This window comes from Pongo abelii, chromosome 3 (assembly GCF_028885655.2).
Source record: "Pongo abelii isolate AG06213 chromosome 3, NHGRI_mPonAbe1-v2.0_pri, whole genome shotgun sequence".
Taxonomy (NCBI): Eukaryota; Metazoa; Chordata; class Mammalia; order Primates; family Hominidae; genus Pongo; species Pongo abelii.
Window position 1 is genome coordinate 181,169,287 of NC_071988.2, and position 23,585 is coordinate 181,192,871.

The 23,585-nt window shown below is 37.7% G+C and overlaps 1 protein-coding gene across 21 annotated transcripts in view; it reads left to right on the forward strand.

Moving 5' to 3' along the window:
- The window catches only part of RAPGEF2 (Rap guanine nucleotide exchange factor 2), a 257,227-nt gene that overhangs the window by 80,510 nt on the left and 153,132 nt on the right, over positions 1 to 23,585 (forward strand). For 14 of the 21 annotated variants that reach the window (XM_024246099.3, XM_024246100.3, XM_063723706.1 and 11 more), the window contains exons 2-3: positions 2,557 to 2,627; positions 9,107 to 9,163. In XM_024246099.3, the coding sequence (XP_024101867.1) occupies positions 2,557 to 2,627; positions 9,107 to 9,163 (128 nt within the window). Of the gene's footprint in view, positions 1 to 2,556; positions 2,628 to 9,106; positions 9,164 to 10,670; positions 10,766 to 20,610; positions 20,689 to 22,493; positions 22,603 to 23,585 lie in introns of those variants that run through there. The other 7 variants (XM_054554659.2, XM_054554656.2, XM_054554660.2 and 4 more) reach the window with 5 other exon arrangements.

Below are 23,585 nucleotides of genomic sequence, written 5' to 3' on the forward strand. Positions count from 1 at the left end.
TATGGCTGCATAGTATTCCACAGTGTATATGTGCCACATTTTCTTAATCCGGTCTATCATTGTTGGATATTTGGGTTGGTTCCAAGTCTTTGCTATTGTGAATAGTGCCACAATAAACATATGTGTGCATGTGTCTTTATAGCAGCATGATTTATAATCCTTTGGGTATATACCCAGTAATGGGGTGACTGGGTCAAATGGTATTTCTAGTTCTAGATCCTTGAGGAATCGCCACACTGTCTTCCACATGGTTGAACTAGTTTACAGTCCCACCAACAGTGTAAAAGTGTTCCTATTTCTCCACATCCTCTCCAGCACCTGTTGTTTCCTGACTTTTTAATGATTGCCATTCTAACTGGTGTGAGACGGCATCTCATTGTGGTTTTGATTTGCATTTCTCTGATGGCCAGTGATGAGGAGCATTTTTTCATGTGTCTTTTGGCTGCATAAATGTCTTCTTTTGAGAAGTGTCTGTCCATATCCTTTGCCCACTTTTTAATGGAGTTATTTGATTTTTTTCTTGTAAATTTGTTTAAGTTCTTTGTAGATTCTGGATATTAGCCCTTTGTCAGATGGGTAGAGTGCAAAAATCTTCTCCCATTCTGTAGGTTGCCTGTTCACTCTGATGGTAGCTTCTTTTGCTGTGCAGAAGCTCTTGAGTTTAATTAGATCCCATTTGTCAATTTTGGCTTTTGTTGCCATTGCTTTTAGTGTTTTAGTCATGAAGTCCTTGCCCATGCCTACGTCCTGAATGGTATTGCCTAGGTTTTTTTCTAGGGTTTTTATAGTTTTAGGTACCATTTAAGTCTTTAATCCATCTTGAATTAAATTTTGTATAAGGAAGGGATCCAGTTTTAACTTTCTACATATGGCTAGCCAGTTTCCCCAGCACCATTTATTAAATAAGGAATCCTTTCCCCATTTCTTTGAACAAAGAATTTGAATAGACACTTATCCAAGAAGTTATATAAATGGACAAAAAAGCACATGAAAAGACGCTCAACATCCTTAATCATTGGGGAAGTGCAAGTCAATACCATTACACACTTAGTAAGGTGATTAAAATAAAAAGAGAGACAATAACAAGCGTTGGTAAGGATGTAGAGAGCTTGGAATCCTCATACATTGCCTGTGAGATTATAAAATGGTTGCAGTGACTTAGGAAAGCAGTTTGGCAGGTCCTCAAAGAGTCAAACAGAGTTATCACGTGAACCAGCAGTTTGACTTATAGGTGTATACCCATGAGAATTCAAAATGGTGTTCAAACAAAAACTTATGCATCAGTTTACAGCAGCATTATTCATAATAGCCAAAAAGAGGGAAGATCCTAAATGTCCATCAATTGATAAATGGGCAAATGAAATGTAGTATATATCTACTATGAAATAATATTTGGCAATAAAAAGAAAAGTACTGATACATGCTAAAACATGGATAAACCTTGAAAACATTGTGCTAAGTGAAGGAAGCTGTCCCCAAAGATCATGTATTCCACTGTGGGATTTCATTTACACGAAATGTTCAGAATAGGCAAACCCATAGAAACAGAAAGTGGTTTAGTGGTTGTCAGGAGCTTAGAGTAAGGGGGAATGGAGAATGACTGCTAATGAGTATGGAGTTGTTTTTTTGGGATGGTGAAAATGTTCTGAAATTAGTGATGATAGATTGTACAACAAAACCACTGAATTGTTCACTTTAAAAGGATACATTTTATAGTATGTGAATCATCAGTAAATAAAGCTGTTAACACTTTGAAAAGGAGAGGATTATTTTACAAATTTCTTAAAATAGATTTGTTGTAGATTCTGACTAAGGTTTAAGAGAGGAGTAAATATCCCTCACATTCTTGATGTCAGAAACTATGTGTAATCCTAGACTTCTAGATATTAGAGTCTTAAAATACTAGATCCTTTCTGGCTTGTCACAAATGAATATAAACAGGACTTTGAATTTTTACTTCTTCTGAACTTTCATAAATAACTTTGAGTCTTTTTTTTTCCTATTTACTGCAATGTGATCTGTTAAAACAAGGCATGTTTCCTTTTTTAAAAGAAAATATTTAAACTTAAGTATTTCTATATAAGAAAATATTTCTATATAAGATGTAATTTTGGTAAGAATTGAAAAAAATTGAATTTATATCCATTTTTAAGTGTATCCAGGAAATAACAAGCATTCATTTTATATTGACTAAGAAAATAATTTGATTTAACTATGGTATTGACAAATATACTGTGAAATTAAAACTTTGTACTTGCTATTTTGATGTAAAAGGCAGAAACAGGTGATAAAGAACGATTTATGAGGAATTTATTTTTATAAGTTAATCATTTTATTTTATATTTTAGTAGGTTTTGTGCATATCCCAGAAGCAGTTGTAATGGATGACATTTGTACAACTGAGCTTTTAGTAATGTTTATTTTTAATGTCTTAAGAAAACATGTATTTTTAAAAAAGCTATCCATAGTTTAATTTGGTTTGTAGATATAGTGACTTATTTTAGAAACCTCTTTTCCTGACAAGTCTAATAATTTCTATTCTTTTCTTTGAAACAGGATCTGGAAATAGTATATTCCTATTTACATGGTATGGAAGCCTTATCAAACTTGAGGGAGCATCAACTTAGGTATGTCATTTTAGTATTAAGTTAATCATAGAATGGTAAAAATTTGAAGCATGTAACAATTTAACATTTTAATTTTTTACTTTTATTCTTACTTGATACAATAATTGTATATATTTGTGGGGTACATTGTGATATTTTAATACATGTATACAATGTGTTGTGATCAAATGGGGATTATTAGCATGTCCATCACTTCAAACGTTTATCATTTCTTTGTGTTATAGCATTTGAAATCCACTCTTCGAGCTATTTGAAAATACAGCACAAATTGTTGTTAATGATATTACCCTATAATGCTATAGAACACCAGGACTTATTTCTCCTACCTAGAATGCTAGAATTTTATAGATCACTTACTGTAGTCAACAAGTAGGCTTAAAGGAATCTTATTCATGAAAACTCTGCTTCATCTAGGTCCTATACTAAGGAGCTTAAACTTACACTAATAATATATACTTAATTTTTACTTTTACAAAGTTGAATTCAATTGTATCCAATAAGAGAATAATATTTTGACATTTCTGTCATAGTAATATTCTTCCATTTCCACCCCAGGGTCTGTCTCTGTCTCTTTCTTCTTCCTCCTCCCCCTCTTTTTTGTCTCTCTCTCTCTCCCCATCCCCCACCATTTCCCTCCCTTCCTCTCTCACCTCTCACCAAAAGTAGTAAATGCCACTTGGTGAATATATCAATAGGGGCAATATTTGCCATCTTGGCAAATAAAAACCTACTACTTAGCATTCAGATATATTAGAAACCAGAACCTTTTAAATTAATCATTTAAAGAATTATTAGGTCCATTATTTTAGTATGTTCTATATCTTTGTTTGAATATTTTATTGCATTAAGTAGACTGCCTTTTTCAGAGAAACACAGTTTATACTATATTTGTTTTTATGAGATCTGCCCATATAGAAATCTCATCACTTCTGTTGTACAGTAATACAGCAACTGTATTTATGTTTATCTGGGCTTCATGTTAAAGAACAAAAATGATTTTACTTTAAGTGGGATATAAAATAAAGGACCTTAGGAAGATGGATAATATATAAACACCAACTAGGACATAATGGGAAAGTCTTGTTTTTTCCAGGTCTAGCTATTTCTGATGCCAGCAGGTTTTAATTATGAAAGGAATACTTTTTTCCATATATTTCCCCTTTACTCTTTCAACACTAATTAATTTGTGAGCATGTCAATTCCATATTTAGTTGTTAATTGAAAAGAATATCAAGAGGATTGAGTACTTCTAAAATTAAATTTTTAATGAAAATCATTTAAATTAAAGTAGATTGTAGATTAAGTGTTTAAAAATTAAGTCAAGTTTTATTAGAAAGGGCAAAACCACTGGGATTTTAGAAGATGGCTCAAATTAGAGCAAGAATAATTTTTAAAGTGTGTAGCTTTCATTTTATATTTTGTGACGACAACTTTGCTAAGAAAAAATTGTACTAACAATTATTTAATTGCATGCGGTTAATTCATAAATGCAAATGCAGCTAATTAATATGTAAATACAAATGTCACATTCCCACTGTGCACATAAAACCACACGTGTAATATTTAGATATATTGATTATATAATGCATTTTATTTAGATAATAGGAATTCTATGCAATAGAAAAAGGATTTTTTTATACTTAGAGAAATTTTCTGGATGACAGAAGTATAAATAGGCTGGGCGTGGTGGCTCATGCCTGTAATCCCAGCTCTTTGGGTGGCCGAGGTGGGTGGATCACTTGAGGTCAGGAGTTCAACACTAGCCTGGCCAACATGGTGAAACCCCATCTCTACTAAAAATACAAAAATTAGCAGGGCATGTTGGCAAATGCTTATAATCCCAGCTACTCTGGAAGCTGAGGTAGGAGAGTCGCTTGAACCTGGGAGGCAGAGGTTGCAGTGAGCAGAGATCGCACCACCACACTCCAGCCTGGGCAACAGAGTGAGACTCCACCTCAAAAAAAAAAAAAAAAAGAAAAAAGTATAAAAATACTAATGAAGTTCCATACACCCATCAGCCAGTTTCAGAACTGTCAACTTTCTGCAGCTGCAGAAGTAATTTTGGTTATAAATAATAAGTTCAAGGGTACAGTTGAGTCCATTTACACCTTAGAATGTCTATTTTGGAGCCTACACAGATGTGTTTGTTGGCATGAACCTACAGGGCAGGGCCTGTAAGATGTTTATCTTATGCTTGTGTTGAAGTCACATTAATGGAAAACATCACCTTAAACTAATTTAAGTTCTTTTTTTAGAACAAGATCAGGATACCACATACATAATAACAAAAATAGAGGTACAGATAAACCCAACAACTTAGATAAACTGCTTTATAATACTATAATTTCTGGAAAAAATATATCTCCTTTAGATAAATTATTTTCCTTTAATTTTATACCCTGGGAATAATAAGAGAGCAGTCAGTTAAGACTTCCACATGACACAGCTTTACAATTTTAGGAAAAAAGTGCTCATAATCAAGATTTTCAGTCTGTTAAGTATTGGGCAGTGGAGCAGCAACATTCGTGTTCTCCTGTGGGGGAGTGGAAGTGGCTTTTATTTATTTGAAAGCTTCCCTGCATTGTTACAGAGCAGTTAAAGTGGACATTACTGTGTTGCTGTAAGATCACACACTCTGTGCAATGTAAAGGTTTTTCAGATCTTCACTAAAAACTATGTTTCTTCATCATTTTAACTATTTTTCTAATGTTTTATCCCTTTAGTTTATATAGACAAGAAGCAGCATATTTGCCAGCGGGGAAAAGAATGCTGTAATTGGGAGCAGAGACCAAAAATCTGTTTAAAAAAATAGAGTAATTGGGGCTATTTAGTTTTGGAAACAAGAGCCTGCTGAAATATAATAATACATATTTTCTGCAGCATCATGGATGAGTGTAATTGTTACTATATAGGCGCCTTTAGATTATTGAGTAGTAACTGAATTATGGTTATTATACTCCTTAGGAACTCAGGGAAGGTCAATATGCTTTAGCTAAAACATTGCCTAACAATGTTTAAAGACAAAAAGCATTTTGGTACTTGATTCCTCTATTTATGATATTTTCATATAAGATTTTATCATGACTTTCTGATAGCACTGTTTAAATTTATTTTATAAACAGTTATCAATTGATTGTATACTTACCGTGTACTTGATATTGATGTAGGCTCTGGAGATACTGCATTGAAGTAAATCAAACCCCTGACATCACAGAACTGAGGTTCCTAGTGGAGCAGAAAAGATTGAGATTTGGATCAATGTTACTTTATTTAGTATGTTGGACATGATAAGGATGGGTGCTGGGCAGCTCTGGCTTTGGAGTCAAAAGGAGGGGTGACAGGAGGAGTCAGGAGAGCCTGCAAAGATTTCTTCAGTGTAGAGGTGCCCCAGATGCTCTGTCATGGGCACAGGCTTGGTGCAGGGGAAGGCAGGGTCCACGGTATAGTAAGGCACAGTAAGTAAGTAAAATATAACATAGTATAGAAGTATAGCAAATAGTATAGAAGTTTGGATTTTCTGTTAGAGGTTGTGGAGATTGAGTGGAGCTGTGAGATCATCTGACTTAGTGTTTGGAAAGATCTCTCTGGAAGCTTTGTGGGGCCTTGTGGGGGAATGGACAATAGGCATGTAAAGGTGGAAGCAGAAGTCTCTGTACTTGTGGTCTTGGTAAGGGATAATGGGGGGATAATGATAGCTCATGCTAGATTTAACAGGGGAGATGGTGAATTTGGTCAGTTCTGGAGGATGTATTTTGGAAACAGGTGATGGCGGAAAGATGTATGTGAAGAAAAGAGAGAAGTCAGGAATGATGACTCTAAGGTTGTAGCTGTATTAGTCTGTTCTCGCTATAAGGCCATACCCGAGACTGGGTAATTTATAAAGGAAAGAAGTTTAATTGACTCACAGTTCCGCATGGCTGGGGAGGCCTCAGAAAACTTAAGAATCATGGCAGAAGGGGAAGCAAATACATCTTTTTTCACAAGTGGCAGGAGAGAGAAGAATGAGTGCCCAGCAAAGGGGGAAGCCCCTTATAAAACCATCAGATCTTTTAAGAACTCACTAATACCAGAACAGTACTGGGGGAACCAGCCCCATAATTCAGTTATTGCCACTGATCGCTCCCATGACATGTGGGTGTTATGGGAACTGCAATTCAAGATAAGATTTGGGTGGAGATACAGCCAAACCATATCAGGGTACTAATTCTGGGAAAGCATATTATGGGGGAGAAATTCATATTCTGTCTTAGATATTGTAAGCATGAGGTGGCTGTTACATATTCAAGTGGCAGCACTGAGTAGGCATTTAGCTGAGTGGCTGCCGTGATGAGAGATTAGGTCTGGGGCATTGCTTTGGAAGTCATCAGTGTATAGATTAAAATCATGAACTGGGTGAGATTACTGGAGCGTAGAGAAGAGGGCTAAGGACAGGACCCTGGAGATAATAACATTTAGAAGTCAGGTAGAGGGTGAAGTCGGGGAGCATCCAAAACAGACAGGAAAAAAAAATGACTAGTAAGTTAAGCTGGAAAAGCAGACGACCAAGGACAGGTAGCTGAAAGGAGATAATGCTGTAAGGAAAAAGGAGTAATCAAATACTGCAGAGTAGTGGAATTGCTAAGGACAGGTAGGATTCTGATAACAAGGTGGATGCTGATTATTTTTAGAGCTTTTTCTTTGGAGTTTCAGGGACCAAATGATGGAGGAGTGGGGAAAGGAGTGAGAAAATGGAGATAGAATATATAGACAACTCAGGCCGGGCGCGGTGGCTAATGCCTGTAATCCCAGCACTGTGGGAGGCCAAGGTGGACGGATCACGAGGTCAAGAGATCGAGACCATACTGGCCAACATGAGGAAATCCTGTCTCTACTAAAAATACAAAAATTAGCTGGGCGTGGTGGCACACAACGGTAGTCCCAGCCACTTGGGAGGCTGAGGCAGGAGAATTGCTTGAACCCGGGAGGTGGAGGTTGCAGTGAGCTGAGACCGCACCATGACACTCCAGCCTGGTGACAGAGTGAGACTCCATCTCAAAATAATAATAATGATAATAGTAATACTATATAGACAACTCTAAAACATTTTCTGTGGTGGGAAAAAAGCAAAATATAGATAATAGCTGGAAGGAGATGTGAGGTCAAGAGAGGAGTTCCGCCCACACGATAGGTGATATCTTGAGTTATGTTACATATTAATGGACGTGATTCAGTAGAGAGGAACATGGAGAAGGAGGTAAGCTTGCAGGAGCACGGGGTCTTACACAGGAGTGCAGGGTCTTCCGTGGAAGCAGGAATGAGATTTGGGGTGGAAGTAAAGAGGCCGAGGCAAGAACCCTTCTATTCCAACAGGAAACAAGGCAGAGCCTATTATCTAATTTAAGACCAGATATTTTTAGACTTAATGCTTTTGGCTACCATCTTTTCCTATGAAAAATTGTTATTCAACCCATTGAAGAGGAATGTATGCTTAGTAAGATGTATTCAAGACTCACTGCTGCCTCCTGGAGTTAAGTGAGAATCAGCTGCAATGTTTCCAGGAAAGGATTGAGGTTAAGGACCTCTAAAGTACGGTGGTGGGAATGCGAAGAACAAGGGAAAAAACTACCCAAGAGACCTGTTTCTTTGATTTAGCAAACCGAGGAAAGAAAGATGGATGTGGGGTGATTCTAGTGTTTCACAGGTTGGAGAATGGTAGCCCGATTGACCAAAACGGAGGTGCTGTTGAAATAAACACTTCTAATAGCCAGCTTTTTCTATTTCTAGTTCCTTCATAAGATGGAATAGTAATTCTCTGATTTGCATTTCTGTATTTTGAGAAAAATGTAATTGACTTAATATAATAGGATGCTTCTTGAAGATGCTATTCTCAGGGTAATTTTGAATATTTAAAAATTATTCATGTTTTTCATAATTTTTATAATTTCGTAATTTTTTCAAAAACTCTGGGATGAATCAGCTGAAGTAACAAATCTTTAAAGTTCTAAAGCCTCCAGTTACTCAGTGGTCATAAAAATATCAAGTTAATTAGAGCCTTAGAGCCTACTTTTATCTGAAATTCCATAATGTTGAGTAACATTCTTGTTGAGCCGTAAATGATGTTATCACTTTTAAAATCAATAGGTTTTCCTTTTAAACTTTTAGGTTCCTTCTCAGTTTTTATTTATCTTGGGGAACATTAATTTGTCCACATGCCATTTACAAAATAGATTATACACACAATGTTCTACCCTATAAAATAAACACGGTGAAGTTGACATCTTACTAGATATTTTCTTTTCTAGCATACCTTTACCAGATTTAATGTAATGTAATTTTGTTAACCCAGGTATTAAAAATATTCATCTTGAGGCTAATAAATGATTGTGACAAACCATATAAAATAATAAACTTTCTAGACTATATGTCTCATTTAAGGGTTTAAAATACCAGTCTGTTTTTTAGTGACAGATGTTGAACTCATGTTTTTATCTCTTTTACAGGTTAATGTGTGAAACTGTGAGATATGAGAGACACGAAGCAAATGAAGTTTTATACTAGTAGGTGTTTCCTTTTTGTTTGTGCAATGTATCTAATCCAGTGACTAAATTTTCTGAAAGTATCAAAGGAGTATTAGTAACAGCTGGCTAAGTCGGCACTAACTTATTTTTCTTAGTTGAGAAATGGGAAACATTTTATTGTTTCCTGTCATAAAATAAAAGTTTACAGTTCTTTCCTGATAAGTTCACATTTGTGTCTATATTTGTATCTCTCACATGTGGGTCAAAGATACTATTTCATATTGTAGAGTATTTTGACATTTTTATTATGAAATAAGAAATAATATACAGTTTTTCTAATGGAACAAAACATATATTCCCACAGCCACACCAGATGAAATGTGAAGATAGCATAAAGGCCATATTTTAGTTTATACTTCTTTCAGAAACAGGAAAATAAGCTGCCCCCATGTCTTTGGGTATAATTGCATCTTTAGATAATATTAATATTCCTTTCAAGATGTGCAACATATTCCTTAAGAAAAGACAGCCTATTCTTAAAGAATATATAGTAGATAAATATTGGCATATTAACATAAATGATGATTTATTAGACATATTATTTTGTTTAAATATTGTTTGCCATGACTGTTGTTTTGTTGACTGGTTTTCAAAGCACTTAAAAATTACTACCTTCTAGACTTATTATAGGGAATATTTATTCAAATAAATAAGTCCCAGCTTCTGCCCTTAAGGAGTTCATAATCTGTTGAGGGAGGTAGAAATAGAATACAAGGAAAACAGCAACAACAGAAACAAACAAAGCAAAGTAATTGTGAGAATGTGGCTATGTTCCAAGGGTGGAAGAAGCGCAAGGGAGCGCGTGAAGGAAATGAGGAGAGCCTCAGCAAAGGGGCTGTGGAACCAGGTCTCAAAGATGTGTCCAGGAGGCTACAGAGACTTTTTAGGCAGAAGGAACAGTATGTGCTGGGACGCAGAGAGGTGACAGGGCCCGGCCTGATATTTTGAACATCATGGCAAGTTTAGTGTGACTGGCCTGTGGTGTGGGTCAGGGTGGTAAGTCAAGAGAAGACGTAGTCTACAGTCATACTTGGTCAAGAACGTGTTGTTCAGAAAACGACCTGGATCCTTCAGGCAATTCAGGTCCTGGGTTCTTCAGGAGATTTTTTTTCCCTCCTAAATAACGTGTTATGGAAAATTACACAATATTTGACACAGTGGTATCACAGACCCCCAAATACTCATTGTCCAACATGGCAAACCTATGGCCAATTGTGTTTTCATTTCTTACTCTCCTCTCCCAGCTCCAACTGGATGATTTTGAAGTAAATCCCAGACAGCACAGTTCATCCGTAATTATTATGATACATATTTCTAAAAGATAGTGACTTTAAAAAACCTTAAACACAACATTATCAAGTCTTTAAAAATAAGTCTTTAATATCATGAAAATATTCAAAGTTTTTGTCTCAATTTTTTTTTTACAGCTTATTTATTTGAATCAAAATCTAAAGTTTATTCATTGTGATTGTTGATTTTCTTTAAGCCTCTTTTAATAGTAGCTTGGAGGCTGATTTTCATGCAGCAAAATGATGTGATCACATGTCTCCCAACCCTCCCTGTCTACCTGTTCCCTCAAAGGTAATACCTGTGGTTGTATGAAAATATGAAGGGTGAGTTAGATAGATTGAGTGTCTGGACAAAGAGATCAGTTAAGGAGACAGTTACAGCCATCTGAGGTGGTAAGTACTTGAACTGAGGCAAAGACTGAGGGAATGGAGGAGTCAGGGATGATGGATTTTAGAAGATACAGGTAAATAGAATCTAGGAGGATTCTGAGGTTGCAACATACGAAACTATGACATCTAGGACCTGTTCAGCAGACAATCATAAATATCCGTCTCAAGCTTAAAAGAACCTAACACCAAATATAGAGTCGTAAATAATCAAGATGTATTTGATAATGAGAAAATTAACAAGAGGCAAGTGCTCTTAACATACTTATTCCAGAAGAAATGAAGATGTTAATAAAGTGTTATTTGGGGAGCAATAAAAGGTTATCAGTGGAATGAGTATACAAATAACAGGGATAGTGATATTTGAATTCTATTACTGGCATTTATCAAAGCAGTCTAGTGGCAGTAAGCATCAACTTTCTCATATTCTGTCTTCCTCTGAAACATGGTTTGGATAGTATTGATGATGATGAGGTGATAGCCGACATTTAACAAGCACTTCCTATGTCCCGTGTCCTCTAATAAGTGATTTATTTGCATTCATTTACTTATTCTTCATGGGTATCTTGTGAGGTACTTGTTATTATTATCCCAGCTGGACAAACTGAAGCTTTGAGACAGTAAAGAACTTGCCCAAGCTCCCACTGCCTAACGTGGGACAAAGATTTGAGCCCAGACATTGTGATTCTGCTGCCATAGCTCTTATCCTAGTCGCCAGCATTTTCTGGCCCTTTTCATGCCTTGTCACCATAAAATAATGCTTGTGTACATGCTGGGGTAAACACATACTCTCTCCCTGCCCCAACCTGTTCTCCTAAAGTGGCAACTGAAACCCACCAGCAGCTCATGCTACATTATGACTGCCTAACATTTATTATTGATTACTTATTTAAATCGAAGGTAGATTACAGTGTCTTCAAACATACCTTTTTTTTTTTTTTTTTTAAAGTAGGCTTAGAGGTTTAGACAGTGCATGTGAGCTATGCTGATAATGCAAAGCCATATTTTAGGTAATCTTAAATTTGAATGTATTCCACTCTGTAGAGTTGATTGTAGCACCTGCCCATATTTGACTAGTTAGAAGTAGGTGACAGTGTTAGTAAGTGATGAAAAGTCTTTGGATATTCCACAAATCATGATTTCATAAGACCCAAAATTCGGAGACTAATTGTAAATTCACATAATCAGATTTCTAGCATTTGGCCAATCTTGTGATGAAATGTAGTTGAACTATTTTCTTCCGTGATCCTTAGACATGTTTCTGCTCTTACCAATTTGTGTGAGTTCGGTTTTGAAAATTAAAAATTACTGTATTTGTGTTATATATATAAATTTGTGATAAACTTAATAATAGTACTCCTCTTGTTATTACCTTTTGGGGAAACGACTTGTTTGTTCTTGTTCTTCCTTGAACTTGAAGAATACTGTAGTCAGAAATATCAAAGGCTTTCACACTTTGGTTTTATGACCAAGAGATGAGCAGAGTAGTCATTTTATTATGTTTATGTGCTGGTGCCTTCTAAGTCTATGGTTTCAATAATTTTGCCAGGTAAATATAATACTCTTTTGATCCACCCCTGTACCTCGTTTTTCTCACCTATAATGTGGAACCGATAATAATAGTTCCTACCTATCAGGGTTGGCATGAGGATGAGATACAGTAACCTGTACAGAGTGTTTAGAGCAGCATGTTCAGAATAAGTGCACAAGCATGTTAGTGCCAGCATCATTGTCATTCTCATCACTGATAATTTACATTTTGGTCTTCCAATTTTTTAGTTGCTTTAAATGTTTGTCAGGAAGGAATTACGATAGTGATGCTCTAGCTCTGATGGTGTTATTGTTTTAACATGAAAGACCAAGATGACAAAAACGCCGTTTTAAATTGTATTGAGTTGGGGGGAACATTGTGATTTTGATAAGATTGCATTTTTAAAATTTAGAGTTGCCCATTTGGAATCAAATTGTATTTGTTTGCATTAGAAAGTTAGAGAAAATTAGCTTAACTTTACAGAATGGAAAAGCCTATCAGGTAATTTCTGCCTTCCTTGCCTTTATTATCTACCCTGTTAGGTATTGTGCTGTTTTGTGGGAATACTGAGGCGGATAATATGAATTCCTCACCAGAGGGACCTTAACTTATATTTGTTTTTATTTAACAATTTAATCTTAAATGAGAAACATATATGTGAAAACACTGGATAAATCATAGTAAAAGTTGCAGCATATTGCCAATAAGAAGTTGGGAATTTGTTCTCTGGAAAAATTCTTTGAACCTGGGGCTGTCTCATAGTACACCATGGAAACTGATCTGCTTTAGTTTTTTCTTAATGGCCAGCCATCTTCACAAATAGTGAAGTAAAACGGAAATACCGTTTAATATATAATTACATTTAACGTGCTCAAAACCTTTGGATCAGAAATTCAACCATTGCAAAAGTTCAAGCGTCCACACACACACGCCCACACTATAAATAAGTGTAACTGTGCACCTCTTTGCCTGTTTTCCACATACATATGACTGACTGCTTTGGTTTCCAAAAGAGTTTTCATAGCACTTTGTAAGGGGTTTATCTCTCTCTATTCCAGGAGAGGAAATTGTTCTCCATAAAAGAGCTACATTGAGGCCTATTGGGTCTTTTAAAGCATTTTCATTTAAATCTGTAAATGTGCAATTTAGAACTGCAAGCCTCAGCTGAGCTCTTGTTGCTTTTAGCAGTCTTTGCAGTTGTTGACTTGGCTTTCAGTTTTCACAGCAGCTATTCCCACTGCTCTGTGAGGCTGCTCATCCATCGCTGTCCCCTTTCTTTTCTCCCATACCTCCTCCAGCGAACTCTGCCTCAAGTTTGCTTTCTGGTCTCAGACACCCTAATTTATCTGTATCTGCATTTACCTCTTGTCCCACTCGTGTCTCTAGGAGGAAGGGATGTCGTTTTGCCTGTATGATGGAGTTATTTCTGTTCTCATTTGTATCTTCAGCCTCTTCTTCCTGCCGCGTTTCTGAGACCGTAAGCCTGACCCTAAGTGTGCCACGAAGCCTTCCATCCTGAAGTTTCTCCTTTGCCTCTCTTATTCATATCCAATTACTACACTATTTTTTTCCTTCCTGATGTGACCAAGATTTTATTTTACTTTACATCACAGTAAATTGTTTTAAAATTATTACAAAAGCACTAATCTACTACTTAGATCATTCATTTTTATAGCCCCCCACCCCTACCCCAGGAAGCAAAATACTGCGATTCTTCCTTCCTTTCTCTTTCTTTCTTTCTTTCCTTTCTTTCTCTTTCTTTCTTCCTTCCTTCCTTCCTTCCTTCCTTCCTTCTTTCCTTCCTTTTCTTCCTCTCTCTTTCTCTCTCTCTCTCTTTTTCTTTCTTTCTTACTGTTTTTTTTCTTGAGACAGAGTGTAGCTCTGTTGCCCAGGCTGGAGTGCAGTGGCACGATCTCAGCTCACTGCAACCTCCACCTCGCTGGTTTAAGCCATTCTCGTGCCTCAGCCTCCCAAGTAGCTGGGATTACAGACGTGTGCCACCACGCCCGGCTAATTTTTGTACTTTTAGTAGACCTGGGGTTTCGCCATATTGGCCAGGCTGGTCTCAAACTCCTGACCTCAAGTGATCCACCCACCTTGGCCTCCCAAAGTGCTGGGATTACAGGTGTGATCCACTGCACCTGGCCTCTTCTGTTTTTACCCAGCAAGATGTAACCACCATTTTGAAGTATTTTTCTGTCCTAATTTTATTATGCTTATGTGTGTACATAAAGAAAATGGTGGCTGGATGCAGTGGCTCACACCTGTAATCCCAGCACTTTGGGAGGCCGAGGTGGGCGGATCACTTGAGGCCAGGAGTTCGAGACTAGCCTGGGCAACATGGCGAAACCCCGTCTCTACTAAAAATACAAAAATTAGCCTGGTGTGGTGGCATGAGCCTGTAATCCCAGCTACTTGGAAGGCTGAGCCACGAGAATTGCTTGAGCCCCAGCAGCAGGGTTTGCAGTGAGCTGAGATCACACCTGGGCAACTGAGACCCTGTCTCAAAAAAAAAAACAAAACAAAACAGTGAAACCAAAGGTTTTATTTGAAAAAAAATGGCATCTTTAAAGACTTAGCCTTTGCATGGAATTGTAGGACACGGGTGCTCAACAACCACCTCGCCTGTATGTAAGTATGAGAATTCAAGCACATGCACACCCATGCCCACACAGATACTTACGAAGGACTGTTTTATGTACATATGGAGATCCTTTAAGGCTTCTTGACAATGATATTTTTATATTACTATTTTAAAATGAAAATGTTTTATTTTTATATTGAACAGAAGAGTATTTAAATAAAAACATTGTTAAAAATACAATTAATCCGTAATCTTCAGGAGGGTAGGGACTATGTTTATGTTTCAAGTTTGCCTTCTCATGCCTACCATGGCAATTTGCATTTAGTCTGTTCCCGATGGTTATTTTTTTTCAGTTCTCTATTCAAAAGAAGGAACTCCTTTGATCTGTAGATAAAGACCTTCATTATGGTCTCACTTCCTAATAAAATGGTTGGTTACACATCATCAGGTGTTGGATTCTTTGTATCAATTTTCTATGAAACTGCTTAGTGAATAAAAACTTGTTTAGGGTAAGGTATAGGAGAAAAATACAGCTTGCTTTTTGTATCCTTTCTGATGTGAGAGGGTACTGGTGCTGTCAAATGTTTTGCAGTGTTGTTGAAGTTTCTTGCTGTTGGGACTCCTATAGTGAAGTTAGGCAGATTTAGCTTTGAATTTGACTCTGTCTCTGGGTGTGTATAAGTTACCTTTACTTTTTCTGAGACCCTGGTGACTCCAGGTGAGGAACAGGTTTCTTGTGAAGATAAAATTGCAGCATATGAATCTAAAAGACACATTTGTAAATTAATTTCGTAACCCATTAGTAGTTTCCAAAAGAGTCAAAATTTCAGATTCTTTTAAATGTGAAAAATTGTTCTTGAGCCCTTGGATTTATTTCTTTACCCTCGTGACTCATGGATTTTATGTATTGTAATCTCTCTATCTATATATATAGTTTGTATTGGTGTTTTCCCTTTCATTTATTGTTTATTGAATAGCTTCATAACTCCCAGTGTTTCACTCCTTCCTTTCATGTTAAAAATGAATTTCATAAATTTAAGATTGTGCCAGGCACAGTGGCTCATGCCTGTAATCCCAGCACCTTGGGAGGCTGAGGTGGGTGGATTGCTTGAGCCCAGGAGTTCGAGACAAACAAAATGTTTGTTCGAGCCTGGACAAAATGGCACGACCCCATCTCTAAAAAAATACAAAAATTAGCCAGTGCGGTGGCGCACCTCTATGGTCCCAGCACTGCTCAGGAGGCTGAGGTGGCAAGGTCACTTGAGCCTGGGAGGTGGAGGTTTCATTGAGCCAAGAGTGCACCACCGCACTCTGGCCTGGGTGACAGTGAGACTTTGTCTCAAAAACAATAATAAAAATAATAAATAATGAAAAAAATGATAACATTAATGAGCCTATAGAATATCTGGCTTTATTGGTTCTTTAGTAGTTTACATTGTTTGCTAGTTAAAAAAAAAGGATGTCTGCTGTGTCACCTATATTTTCAGTATAAAGATGAAATGTCTTTAATATTTTCATCAGTTTTCAGAGTTCTTATTGATCTTACTGACTTTTCCTGTTTTGTTGGTTGCAATTCCTTGTAAATGAATTGCTATTGTTTGGAAAATAAGGATTTTTTTTGAAAATCTTAAAATGGTGTTTTCTTCCTTCAGAGTTTTTAATTATAAATGAAGTAATTTCCTCACAATTTAGAACTTTTAAGAAATAGAATGAAAATTACCCTCTACTTTAAAAATGTCATTTGTTTTCTTATTGTGGGAATTTATGTATAATTGATATATTTACATATAACTCAGTATTATGAATAATATCATTTTATAATAAAATATCAGTATTCCAACAGTGGAAATTGTAAATACCAAAGCCCTTAATTCTTGTTAGGGCTCCTTCTAAAATTTGGCGTATACTTCATGTTTTAGTACATGCACTTTATATTTCTTGTGGCTTGATATCATTGTTGGGGTTGTTTACTGTGCTGTGTTGCATTAATTTATCTAGTGAGCTTGCTTTGTGCCATTTGGCTATACAAAAATAAATAATGAAGACTTTGTCTATCAGCTTATAGTTCAGAGCTCCATCAGAGGAGTAAAAATATACAAATTTTTAAACTGTAATAAATCCAGTAACAGAAATGGTGTAATATATTTGTGAAAAAGATTAAAATTATTGTGTATCTGGAAAGCCATCTGTCTATTGGAAGGTGGCCATTGTTAGAACTTATTTTTTTGAAGCCATGGAACACTTTGTTCATAGAAAATCCTGTTCAGCCCAACAACAGTAGCTATTATGGTTGAAAGAGGTTTGCACGCCTTGAAATCCCAAGGGCTCTTGACATTGAAAACCTCTGATCTCAACTGTCTGCTGGAGTCCTATAAAAGGATAGAGGATAATTTGTTGTAAATAAGTAATTTTCACTGTGGTTTTTTGGCATAATTGTATATTTGAGAGCGCAAGTCTAAGCTGGCCAGAAGTCTGTAATAACAGCAGTGTAGGTGAGCAAAAATGGGACCCTGAACTGTAGCAAAGGGTTTCGATAGAGACTTGGGAGGGGAACCCCCAGAATGTGATGATAGGCTGTGAAGAGGGAGAAGCTTGGGAAGTTGTCCCTTTATCTTTTGGTTGGAGGGTGTTGGTGAGACAGCAGATACAGGAAAATAAAGGTGTTTTTCTATTTTTTGGTCACGGGTGGCTGGCCCTCTGGAGTTCCTGGTGGTCTCCACGTAGTTATTGGAACCTTTGTTAGTCTTCATTTTATTTTGCTTTCTTGTTTTATAGGCATGGGATCAATAGCCCTCGATGATGATTCCTGTCTCCTTTTCTCCAGATGCCAACAGCTTTGTCCTTTGAATGTGATACTGTGTGGTATTACATCCTGGATAGTATAAAGTGACCGTTCTAAAATAGCACCAAAATTGGTATTTGATGCTATATGTGGTTCTCAGTTGTACCCAACCTGTCTCAGATAGCTGTTTCGTGTGCTCAGCTCAGCCACTATTTCTGGACATTTTGCCTATTCTTACTCACAAAGCAATTGCCATCTTTTTGCTTCTCTGTTTTAATGACCTTGTTAATGCTGCCCATGTGAAGCATTCAGAGGAGCTTCCTCACTCCCCTGGGCCGCTTCAGGCTTGGTCGTATTGCACTTGCTCTGCTAAAGTGGGAGGAGTCTCTTGTATCCTATACACCCTCCTTGTTTCATATTTTGTCAGGATCATCTGGGAAAGCACTAACTTCTAGTTCCAGTTTGCTTAGGTTTTGCATGGCCACCATTCTTTCTGTTTCTGTTTATTGCTTCTCCACTCCCGAAAACCCCCCAAAACTTAGATGGCCATGTTTGTGGCTGTTGCGAGTCTTGTTTTGAGCCGATGGTCTTCTAGGATCAGCATCCTTTGCCCACAGCCACTTCCGCAACGCCTGCCACTCTGTTTTGTTTCAACTCTCTTTTCTCTCCTTGTCAGTCCCCCTTGGCTTTTCTTTCTTTCTTCGTTTTTTTGGCAGAGTTTTGCTCTTGTTTCCCAGGCTGGAGTGCAGTGACACGATCTTGGCCCACTGCAACCTCTGCCTCCTGGGTTCAAGCGATTCTCTTGCCTCAGCCTCCCAAGTAGTTGGGACTACAGGCGCCCGTCAACACGCCTGGCTAATTTTTGTATTTTTAGTAGAGACGGGGTTTCACCATGTTGGCCAGGCAGATCTCAAACTCCTGACCTCAGGTGATCCACCTGCCTCTGCCTCCTAAAGTGCTGGGATTACAGGCGTGAGCCACTGTGCCTGGCCTCCATGAGCAACCTTTTTGGCTGACTGGGCCTCACTTAAGTTTTCACGTTGTATTGACAGCTGAATGAAGTAGCATTTTCACAGTTATTTTCTTGCCCTCTAATAATTGTCTTTGCTGATTTAATCAGTTTTCTTTGGACTTAGTAGTTTTTTGTTCTTTCAATTTCCTTGTCAACTTCAACTTGATCGCTTGCATTTACTGGCTGCCTCCTTAAATGAAAATCTTCAACTTGATCGCTTGCATTTACTGGCTGCCTCCTTAAATGAAAATGTGGAGCGGCACACACAGCTCTTTCCCATGGAGAGAGTGCCACCTTGTGGATCTCTAGGATATTGCCGAGGAGGCTCTTAGATCCTGGCTCTATTTTTCCATTTACTGGTAAACTGAAGTTGACATCTTTGACTTTCAAGCACTTTAATACCTTACCTGGGTTCCTGTCTATTCAGTTCATTAATTTACTTATTAAGAAAATATTTGAGTGCCAATCAAGCGTTATGTAGTATATATATTGGGGGTACTTAAGAGTTAGAGGAGTTTAAAAACTATTGAGGAGAAACTCCTAATGTGAATAATTATGACGCTCTGGCACCTGCTTTACGTGAGCATGTACACAAGGCACTGGGAAGCTGGAAGAAAGTGACTCACTTTCCTTGAAATGTACCAAAACACTTCTCAGAGGAGGTGATAGTTAACCTGGAACTAGAAGGATGAGTAATAAATTTACAAGAGAAAATATACTATTTAGAAGCTAGACTGCAGGTTTGTTCAAAACTTTTGTGGCATAGGTGGAAAAAAAAAAAAATGTGTGGCCTGGCCGAACAGGATGAAGTTTGCAGCATAAGGAATGTTGGGGTTGGGAGCAGAAAGCAAAGCTGTAGGTTGGTCCTTTCAGAGATGATCGTAAGAGAGGAAAGGAGATGAAGAGAACTGGTACTTTTTGTACCCGTCATGCAAGGCACTGCATATATATTGTTTCATTAAATAAAAGGAGCTCTGTGAAGAAGGCATCAGTGTCTTCCATTTTGCAGTTGAGGAACTAGAATCTCAGAATTTGACTTTACCAGGATCACGTGGCTAGTGTGGAAGAAGGAATCTGTGCTCCAGAACCTGCGCTCTTTGCACAGCCTTTTCCTGCTTCCTTCATGGGCTCTGCCAGGGGGTTTGGACCTTCTCCTGTGAACGACCATGGGGTTCATCAGAAGGATGTCATCTGATCCGATTTACCTGAGCAAATGATCACTGAAATGTTTCCCAGCTTCTACTAGGCATGATGCACAGTTCCTGCCTTGAACGGAAGTTCATTGTAGTTAGAAGAAGACGCTCAGGAATAAGAAATCATTACAGAAAAACATAAAACAATGAAATTAGATGGGCTAAGTATTTTAGAGTTTGGAAAACAGTGAGTGGGAAGATTTTCTTAAAGTAGTAGTTTTTGAGCCATCTCTTAAGGTACAGTGGGTTGTAGAGGGTAGATGGAGAGAGGTAAACATCTTGAACAGCATGGCGGAGTTGGAAGGAACAGAAGGAAAGCAGCCGGTCAGGAGCAGCAGGTTATGTTGAGGGGTAGTAGGAAGGAAGGTGGGAGAGGTGAGGGGGTCAGATCAAGTATTTCCCTCATGCCCATTATTCTTTGTTTAGACTTGGGATAATGCTCAGTGGGGATCATACAGTTCTGATTGTCCCAGAGGCTTTCTATCTGTTTACATTGGAAGGTGAACTGATCATTTTATAATGGTCTGTATTTGGTTTTGTTTGGCCTCGTTAATTTCCTTCCTGTTGATGAAAAACAGAAACCAGGAGCCTTTTAGAGTTTCTCATTACAAACTAGGGCTATTGTGACTTCCGTTTTGTCCACTGTAGGATGAAATGTATTGAAATCAAATCAGCTGTCCATTGTGGTTCCTAGCTCAAGATCCTGTGGTCAAATTCTGAGATTCTGTAAGCGTGAATTCCCCTCATTTGAGAGACTCGCAAGTACTGCTTTCGTATACGAACCTCTTTAGTCTTCAGATTTCTCTTTTTTGCCCAGTACTGGTAGTGTCAGGTTATTTGGAAATCCTCAGTCAGGGTTCTTTCAGGATTAAGCTTTGGCATTTCAGCAACACTTGAAGGGGCTCATTTGCTCATAATTAAAAAAAAATTATTTGAGGAAAAATTAAAATAGCACTGATTAATACAATGCATGTACCTAGTTGCATGGATATTAATAAAGTTGTACTTTTTTTTCCTGCCATTTGTTCTTCTTGGGACTTCATATTGAGACCATTTTTCTGAAAGTTTTTCAGAGTTGGCCAGCCCCATATGTAAGAAACATCCAGGATATTTGTTTAAAAGTTACTTTGATGGATCTCCTATCTAATGATTAGAAACTGGGGAATTGGGTGGGATAGATGCATTTTAAATTAACATCTTAGATGATTCATTTGCACATCAGGGCCTGAGAACTAATGGATAGAATAGAATCTCAGTGTTAGTCTTAGATATTTATTATTATTACTACCACTACACTTACTTCTTGTCTTACAATGTGGTTACATCCCAATAAACCCACTATATGTTGAGAATATCCTAAGCCAAAATGCAGTTAACGTACCTAGCCTACTGAACATCATTGCTTAGCCTAATGATACGGTTTGGCTCTGTTCCCCCACCCAAATCTCATGTCAAATTATTGTCCCGTTGGGGGAGGGACCTGGTGGGAGGTGATTGGATCATGGGGGCAGATTTCCCCTGTGTTGTTCTCATGATAGTGGATGAGTGCTCATGAGATCTGGTGGTTTAAACGTGTGTGTAGCACTTCCCTCTTTGCTCTCTTTTCTGCTCCGCCATGGTAAGACATACTTGCTTCCCCTTCGCCTTCCCCCATGATTGTAAGTTTCCTGAGGTCTCCCCAGTCATGCTTCCTGTACAGCCTGAGGAACTGTGAGCCAGTTAAACCTCTTTTCAAGTTACCCAGTCCCAGGTAGTTCTTTATAGCAGTGTGAGAACCGACACATACACTTAGGCTACCGTAAACATGCTCAGAACACTTACATTAGCCTACAGTTGGGCAGGATTTTTTTTTTATTTTTTATTTTTTATTTTTATTTTTTGAGACAGAGTCTCGCTCTGTCGCCCAGGCTGGAGTGCAGTGGTACGATCTCGGCCTCACTGCAAGCTCCGCCTCCCGGGTTCACGCCATTCTCCTGCCTCAGCCTCCCGAGTAGCTGTGACTACTGGCACCGCCACCATGCCCGGCTAATTTTTTTGCATTTTTAGTAGTGACGGGGTTTCACCGTGTTAGCCAGGATGGTCTCGATCTCCTGACCTCGTGATCCGCCTACCTCGGCCTTCCAAAGTGCTGGGATTACAGGCATGAGCCACTGCGCCTGGCCTTGCAGGATCTTTTAACACAAAGCCTATTTTATAACAAACTGTTAAGTACCTCATGTAATTTATTGGATATTCTACTGAAAATGAAAAGCAGAATCGTTGTGGTACTGGAAGTTGAGTGTGTCGTAAAGACAAAAAAGCTTGTCAGACCATTGGAAGTTGGGCACCGTCTGTACTATTATTATTGTCAGTCTTCTCTTAACCAGCTTAATTGCCTGGAAGTGAGGTCCCAATTTGCTTATCCTTTAAGTACTGAACAATTTGCTGCTGCTACTACTAAGTACTATTTTCATAATTTCAGTTTCATTTTTCTTTAAAAAAAAAAAACCATCACTTTCCCATTTTTATATACACATGTAAAAACCCTCCAGTGACAGCTGCACTGTGGAAAGGAGAAGTGTTTGCAGACCTTGAAGGGAAGCACGTTGTACCCCACATGGAAACTCTGCCTGCCTGAGGCATGATTGTTAAGTGAAAAGAGTAAGTGTGGTTAGTTCAGTGCTTTCTAATAAAGTAAGGGGAATTTTCTAGACTAGTAAGACTAAATAAAACATACTTTGATGCTGACACCTCAGCAAGGAATTTTCATAACAGGAACTAAACATGAATTCTATGGGGGATGGATAGGAGGAGAGGAGAGGGGTTTTTCTAGCTTACAACTATTTCCAGAACATCTGTAAAATAAGATTCACTGTTTTTTGTATTCTTACATTTCTTAACTATGTATTCTTAATTAACTTACTTTTCCAAAATCTGAATCCTTAGAAGAGATAACTGAGAGAAATTTTGCTTATCATATGTGTCCTGGCATGTGGTAAATGCTCACTGAATTTAATAAATGTTGATTGAATGGTCATTCTCTGCAAATGCCTACTAAAGCAAATATAACTCTTGCAAGTTAACTTTGGATTCTTTGGGGAATGTAGAGAAACAGCCTATCTATCAGATAAACAAAATTGTAATAAGTGGTAGAGATTACCACTTACCTTGACATCCTCAAATCTTTCCCATGGATTTCCTGATATAAAGAGTCAACCCTAAATATAGACTAATCGATGGGTGGTAAGGATGCTAGAGCATTCACTGCCACAGTATTTTACCGACTTTGAACACTGGTTGCGTTTCACTTCAAGTGTGTTTTATTATCAGTGCCAGGAGAGCTGAGTTTGTAAGCCTTGTACTTAATTTGTCCATATTATTTTTGCCTTCAGAGTTGACAGACATGAAATAATTGAAAAGCCAGCTAATGTTTGTTGTTTTTCTCTGTCACAGATAATCTAGATCATGGTGCCATTTATTGTACTTTCTAACATGTTAACTCTATTAGTTGTCACTGAATAATTATTTGCATTTAATGATCACGAACTGTTCATTTAATCCTTGCAGCAGCTCTAGTAACTTGCTCCAGGCCACATAGTTAGGAAGTGGCAATCTACCTTAATTTCCTATTTTTCTAGATTTTA